This window comes from Canis lupus, chromosome 21, assembly GCF_003254725.2.
Source record: "Canis lupus dingo isolate Sandy chromosome 21, ASM325472v2, whole genome shotgun sequence".
Classification (NCBI taxonomy): domain Eukaryota; kingdom Metazoa; phylum Chordata; class Mammalia; order Carnivora; family Canidae; genus Canis; species Canis lupus.
The window spans coordinates 577479-585710 of NC_064263.1; the positions used below are offsets into that span (position 1 = coordinate 577479).

The 8232-nt window shown below is 34.6% G+C and overlaps 1 protein-coding gene across 1 annotated transcript; it reads right to left on the reverse strand.

Moving 5' to 3' along the window:
• Window positions 1-396: 396 nt before the first annotated feature.
• LOC112643218 (HIG1 domain family member 1A, mitochondrial-like) lies at window positions 397-876 on the reverse strand. Its single transcript, XM_035703877.2, has one exon. It carries the CDS (start codon window positions 790-792, stop codon window positions 511-513), a length of 282 nt encoding a protein of 93 aa, XP_035559770.1. The 5' UTR covers window positions 793-876; the 3' UTR covers window positions 397-510.
• Between the last annotated feature and the right edge of the window lie 7356 nt (window positions 877-8232).

Sequence of the window (8232 nt, forward strand, 5' to 3'; positions counted from 1 at the left end):
TGGGTTTGGTTTAAATACACATATTTTCAGTTGTGGGGAAGCTTATATTCTTTGCACTGTTCTGAAAGGATTAAGAGCCCTAAAAACTGAAGTACTCAGTCTGCAAAACAGGCAGAAAAAAGTTAAATTAAATAGGATTCCTATATAACATCAAAAGCATGTGATATTCTGCAGCAATTGGGAGTACTTCAGAATTGGCAAACTGTCCTCTTTACAACTAATTTTAACAGAAGAGTTTAAGAAGGAGCATATTTTATCACTACATTTAAAGTGACAAGTTTCTTTTGTGCTAAATTGACTCCCGTGAATGACCTAGCTAGTTAATTGGTCACCAGTAATTTGGTTACCAGGCAAATCAAGCCTGCAAGAAAGGAAGCCAATATCTAAATTACCATATTATTGTCTGACCCATTCAAATGATTTATTTTCAACATAAACATAAAAACTCACTATGAGATGCCTAACTAAAAAGCAAGCACCACCAACAAAACCAAGACAGCTTCTCTTCTTTTAAGGTTTAGGCTTTGCCCAGAATTCCTTATACATGGAATAGCCCATACCAAGAGTCATTGCTCTCACAACAAAGCCTTGGGCTGCCACACGCATGTGGATCAGGTGAACAGACATTTTAGTATTTCCCCCGCTCTTTAATTTATATAATCCATATGCAACGATTGCTGCAAACCCCGCCATTCCAATGGGAACAAATGGTGCCTCTTTAGCTTTTCGGATAAGTTTAGATCCCTGATCTTCATCATATGAAGAAAGAGAAACATCTGTGCCAGTTGACATTGTGACTGAAGAATCCTCCGAAGACAACGCTCTGCCCAAACTCCAACCGGCTTCTGGCTCTCACCCACGCCCGCGGTGCAGCCGGCTTCTTCTTGTCCCGCCCCTTTATCCCTAATCTTGAGTTTAATTTATAAAATATACGTATATTTTTAAAAGATTTTATTTATTTATTCATGAGAGACAGAGAGAGAGAGAGAGAGAGAGAGAGAGGCAGAGACACAGGCAGAGGGAGAAGCAGGCTCCATGCAGGGAGCCTGATGTGGGACTCGATCCCGGGTCTCCAGGATCAGGCCCTGGACTGAAGGCAGCGCTAAACCGCTGAGCCACCTGGGCTGCCCTAAAATATACATATTGAGAATGTGATAATTTCAAGTTATACTTGACTGTAGCTATGTAATGATTCATTTATTAAAATGGATAAATGTTCTTCTGTAGGACATTTAAATGAAATACAAAAAATTAACCCCACCAGAAAACTTCCTAATTTTCCTCTTAAAAGCCAGAATTCTATTTAAGAATATATTCACAATAAAGTGCTCATATCTCAAATTAGTTAAATAAGCATATGGTAAATAATACCACTAAAATGTCATTTAAAAGGTAGTTAAACTATCTGGAAAGTAATCAGATTTATGCTTTGGAAAAAAGATACCTTAGTATTTATGTTAGGTTATAATGAAGTACAAGAATATATCAAACACTGTAATTTGGGAACCATGTCAGAGTAAATCCAGGATTTTTTGTCATCTGGCATTTATGTGTACATTAATCTTGCGTATTGCTTTCCTATTATTTTGAAGCATAATTACAAAAATTACACAATTGGATTTGATGTCTAATGAATCAGAGCAGTTGATCTTCTTGAATCTATATTTTGTGTTTCAGTGAGATAAGTGAGTTCATCTAATTACATTCACACTGACCTCATTTGTTAAAAAAAAAAATCTTGGAAGCATATGACACTGCATTGAATAATTTCATTATTGTTACCAAATCTTGGCTTTTCCGGACAGATGTGTACAGTAGAAGTGCTATGATACATAATGCATGCAACTGCTTACCTTAGCATCAGCTTTCACATGAAAAACTATTATACAAATTCCACTGTTATCAGAATGACTCTCTGTGACAATTCAAACACCTAGGGAATAATTTTGCTACAGATTTTGATATGGTAAGGAGCATTTCCTTCAAAATATGCCATCTTTTAAATCTTTTAATCTTAGAAAATTTGCCAACCTCTATATAAACGATTCTCTAATCTACATGGCCACCATTAATCTCCTCCCAGAGTTCAAGATCTGTTGCTTGGATATTGCCACTGTGATGCTCACTGCCAAATCAAAATTCATTTATTAGAAACATTAATACTTTATGCAATGCTCAATTCCCCCCACCTTTTCTTTATGGACAGTCAATGGCATTCTCTTAATCCCTGAGGTTCAAAAGTAATTGTTGCTTTCCTGTATTTTTAAAAATCCACTTAGTCCACAAGTATAGTTACAGCTTTCTCTCCAATATACCACTTCTCCATTTTCATTGCCATTTCCTTAAATAAGGCCTTCACTAATTTATATGTAAACTTAAGTTCCATGGGAAAAATGCAAACCTGTTTAAAAATTATATCCTTATACTGTTCAAGTTCCCATCCACAGCCTAAAAATCTTAATCAACCTTTAAATTCAAGTATATGATGAATAATCCTTCAAAATCATAGTTAGCTCAAATAAAAAGATATAGTAAAAATAGTCAAACAAATGAATGCAAAATTAACTAATTTTTTCAGACAGTATAAGTTATTTTCCCAATTTGCTATGTTAAAATGTCAAACAGGGCAAAAAACTGAGGAGAAATGAATAATATGGAAGTTAGATAATAAGATACACATGTTTTCAATTCTTTCTGGAAGAAGATATAGTAAAAATGAAAGAAAGTAGAAAGGAAATTAGGGATAATTAACTTTGTGAAGTGTTTATATACACTATTTGTAATATTATATGTGTGTGATATGTAATATAGAGTATTGCAAAGGCCTTATAATTGGCTCTTCTACCTGCTGGTACATGTCTTCTACAATCTATCTTGTATCATGAATGCATGATGAATCTTCCAAAAACAATGCCTGCACACATTATTCTCATGCTCAGCATCCTTCACTGGCTCCTCATTGTCAGCAATGAAAATCCTCCTGTGAATAAAATACACAAACTTTGATTTGGAATTTAAGGTTCTCATAAATCTACCCTTAAGCCACTTTGCTCATTAAGTTGGCCCTAATTTGAATTAATATTCTGGCTCCACTAACTCTTTCCATAACCATTTTTCCAATCACAATGCTTAATACTTTTGTGTTATTTGCTCCTCCATCTCCATTGGTTAGGTATATACCAGTCACCATGTCACATGAATCTATTTTCTTGTCTCTATTTCCATTGGAACAGCATGCATTATTTCCTGTCTTAAGCAGCTTCTCCCTGACTCCTGTCTCTTAACTTTCACTTTCCTATACTCAATTGTAAGACTGATTCTCCTCCATTCTTGGCTAGACTTTTGTTTGGGTCTGTGAACATCTCTATTTTCTCTAATTATCTACCTTAATCTCTTGGACTCTGTGATAGCTTGGCCTTGCTGAACTAGGAGTCTCTTATCTCTGTATTCATCCTCATTGCCTTGTTGGTTCTTTTCAGGTATAACCTTTTGCTTTTGAAAGCCTATTTTACTGGCTTGCTTCTCTTCAGGTAAGAAAACCTGGTACACATTTGGTCCACTTAACCCAGCACACAACACAGTCTCTCCAGAACTATTCTCCTGATTCTATGTCTTCTAGTCTCCTTTATGCTATTCCTTCTAAAGAACCAGCATAAATATATGAAGCTGATTGACACTCTAAGATGTTTAAATCATCTACAAGTACACTAGCTCATTGATATCAATGAAAGCCTTATAAAAACTAAATATGATCATTACTAAATTTATTTGGACCAGACAACCCTTGGCTAAATGCAAATACAAATATCATAAGCTTTACCAACAAACTACATTTGAAAATCTCACTCAAACTCATCCATTCTTCCTTTTCAATCTAAGTACGTTGAATTTTTTCTGAATCAAGTAGATTTTACTTCATCCTAACTAATTACAAAAGAATTAGAAAAGGGGCTTCTGGGTTGCTCAGTGGTTGAGTATCTGCCTTTAGCTCAGGTCATGATCCTAGGGCCCAGGGATCAAGTCCCGCATCAGGCTCCCTGCACGGAGCCTGCTTCTCCCTCCCTCTGCCTATGTCTCTGCCTCTCTGTGTGTCTCTCATGAATAAATAAATAAAATCTTTTAAGAGGAAAAAGGAAGGGGATCCCTGGATGGCTCAGCGGTTTAGCGCCCGCCTTTGGCCCAGGGTGCAATCCTGGAGTCCCGGGATCAAGTCCCACGTCGGGCTCCCAACATGGAGCCTGCTTCTCCCTCCTCTTGTATCTCTGCCTCTCTGTCTCTCTCTCTCCCTATGTCTATCATAAATAAATAAATAAATCTTAAAAAAATGAAAGGAAAAAGGATTCTTAATTCAAAGAAAATATTGAGACAGCTTTGTTAGTTTATAGAGGCAGATACCTGGAACTGATGAGTGTTTCTGACAAGTAAAGCAAGTCAGCTAAACACCTGCATTAAAATCTAGGCATTATAATGTGTAGATTTCCAATAAATATACCTCCTCAAAAAGGTTGAAGTAGTGGCTGTGGTAATAGTAGTGGTACTAATGATAGAATATTGACTTTCAAGAATAGTAATACTGCATACTTACCATATATACACAACTAGGAGTATATGGTATGTTGTGGAGTATATGGATTCCTGATCCCTTGCTTTTTCTTGGTTAAGGTAATCATCAGTGACTTTAGTAACCATGGTTACCTACTTGAGAACATGTGTAGGTTCTATTTCATCTTTTTCTCCCATGTTTATATTCCCCTTTTACTGCTAATTTCTCTCTAGCACAATATAGATCACTCATACTTTTTACTTGTTATATACTGATGTTTTTATATAAGCTTATTTTCCCCAGGAATAAAATGGACAAAAAGTATTAAAAGATTTAGCATATTTTCTAGATTAATAAATTAAAAGCATAAAAATATTGCACTAAAATTATAATTCAGCAAGAACTGCACAGGAACTGAAATACTGAAGGATTTTAGTAAATATTTTTTGGAAATTGCACTTAGGAATTAAAACAATATAGTAAGTCGATCATATCAGACCTTAGACAAACTACTTCTGGAAAAGCAGCAAATATATTGATTGCATAGGTTCTTGGCCAATCAGCTAATAATTTAAAGTCTATATCGAAAGACCTTATCCACATAGAAGAGCTTTAAACTTATCTGTACTGGATGGATGACATCTAAGGTTATCCAAAAACTCTTTGATAACTCAAAGCCAGGAATTTTGAGGGTTAGTTTTTATCTCTCAATCTACCTTAAAGAAACTTTCAGCAATGAAACTACATAATCTTGAATACATGTATCCAACAGAACTCCTAAGATGGTAAGAGAGGCTGTTAAGGATGTGTTAGAACTCTTACATTGCTGTACTATTGCTTTAGGGGCATTGTAAATATCAATCCCATCTAAAGAATTTCTGTGATGATACTGAGATAAGTTTAAAAAGCATTTAAGATGTTTCTTAGATTGACTCCAAGCTTGAAGGCAAAACAGTCCATTAACCATTATTACAATAACTACTAAACAAACATCCCTTACAATTCATTCACATAATGGTATCATTTGCAAAGACTTAAAAGTATCAGTTACTCTTTTTTTTTTTCCAAATCAGATTTCCACTTTATTAAACATAAGTATTGGTTTGTTTTTATGGTTTTTTATTTATTTATTTTTCTTTTTAAAAAAATTTATTTATTTAAATTCAATTTGTCAACATTAGTATAACACCCAGTGCTCAGTTACTCTTATCACATCTACCAAGGAGGTGAACTGTTATCCATTCCTCGTTGAATTAGCACAAAATGCATGTAGGTGAGAAGCTAATGATACATCTTTGGAATTTTTAATTTTATCTCTTATTGGTCCATTATGTCTTAGACTTTGAGGAGTAACTGAGTTATAACCATATCTATATTCTATGAGATCAGTGTGCATGACTTATTTGCTCACTTCTGTACCTTTGGTGTATAACATAGCGTTTGACATATGAAAGGAACTTAATGAATAATTGTTGGAGGAGTAAATGAACGAAGGCTCAGGCGACCAGCCACTAAGTCTCTAAAAATAGACTTGGTGAACCATGTGATTTATACTTCAGGCAATAAATGTGCTAGATTTGAAAAATTATAACTAAGAATCAAAAGGGACACTTTTCCAATAAAACTGCCTTCTCTCCCATTAACTCTTATTTATCTTTCAAGACTTCTCCAGTGTGTCTTCCTCTCCAGGAATTTTTCTCTGATTCCTTCTTCAGGCTAAGCTAAGAATTTATCTGCTATAAAAATATAAATTATGATGTATATGAGAAAGTAAAATAAGTTTGGTATTATTTGAAAATAAGAGTGAGAGAGTGACAGGAACTGAAGCTCAAGTTAGGAGCCTGGCCACAGAGGGCTTTGTCTTGATGCTAATGGATTTAAAGATCATCCTGTAGGTGAGGTAATTCAAGATAAATAATCTGGGGAAAAGATAAAGATGGTAGAACAGAGACAAGTGGGCTGCAGAGATTATTTTAAGAGTCTAGATAAAGATGATAAAGGCCTGAATAGAGCAGGATTAAGAAGAGAAAACAAAATTCAGTAAGTAGCTAGAGGGTAAAATCTAAAGGGCTTGATAATGGTTTAGATTTAGGGAGAAGGGTCATTCTAATTCATTAAGTCAAGTATTTATTGACTATCTCCTATTTTTCAGCTACTGAACTAGATAGGAGAAATAGATGATAGACAAGCATTATCCCTGTTCTCAAGGGGCTTATAGTCTAGTGGGAGAGATTCTAGTGTGAAGCAGAACATGAGAATAAATATAACTTTTAAATCCATGGCTTGGATTACTGAATGGATGATAGTGCTATTAACTGTGAAAGAAAATACAGGAGAAGGAAGTAGAAAAACAGATATCAAATATTAAGAAATCGATTATAAGGCAATGCATAAGTAATATAAACTACAGTGATAGAATCTTATTTCTTTGAAATTAGTGCTTGAAACTAAATGATCTCCTAAAACTAATTTTCTATCATTCTACATTCTTTATTTATAAGAAAACTCAAAATCCAAAGCTTCAAAATAACAGAAAAAAATAATTTTTCTTCTTTAATATGGCCCCTTTAATTTCTAATAAAATAATTACTAAGAAAATTATTTCAAACATTGAGCTCCCTCTAGTGAACTAAAATTGTGATTTGCCTTGCCAATTTTAGAGCCTCACAATTATTTTCAGAAATTCTACCTGTCTTAGCTATTGCTAAATATTGAGGGAGCACAGTACAAGGAGATGATTAAAATGGAATGCACTGACCAGGACTGAGATTATGGAAAATGGAAACAAGTTAAAAAATTTAAGGAAACCGAGAGCTCATGGGCAATAACAATAATGAAATAGAATGGTCTACAGGATTCCTCTTGGGAGACAGCTCTAAGTGTAGACTGAAAAATTCAGATTTGATTTAAATATGAAAGAAGGCATTTCTATAATAATACAGAAAATTATCTAAGCATAATGTTGGAAAAAATTATGGCAGTTGTACACATCATAGAGTAGAATTTTGAGGAGTGAAGGCAGGGACATCGATGCTATGATAGGCAATTAGATGACAGGATCATGAAGTGACTAGATAGTGCAGCAGAGGCAGGTTCAGTGACTCATCTCACACAGGAAATATCATCTAGAAAAAATGGATAAGAAGGGAGTAACTTGTTCCAGAAATGTACTTATATTTTACAGGGCTCCAGTTACATTATTTGGAAAATGTCACACTTGAGAGATGCCCCTCCACAAAGAAGGCATAGCAAAATTGTGGGATGTAAAATGAACATGTAAAGCTTCACACACAGATCTCATCCAGAGAAGCAACACACATGTAAAAGGAAGAACAAATAATAAATCTTATATCTGAAAGTACTATGAGAGTATTGAAGACTTAGTAAGTGAGATTTAGTAAGAGTCATCTGGAATGACATCACATTCACTGCAGAAGTGTTGAGGAATTGGAAAACCATGATTATACTATCAACACAGAGTAATCACTTGCATCAAGAAATGCCAGGATTTCCAGATCATGAACAGAAGAAATGGAAACAAAAGCACAAAACATACCCTATAAGTGACAATATACTTCAATGGCAAAATGTCAAGACACTGAAGCTTATGAGGTTAAGTCAAGCCAAATTTCCTAATTCATTATGTTTGTTTTAAAAAATGGTGGTCTGGCACATAGGATTTTAGAAAA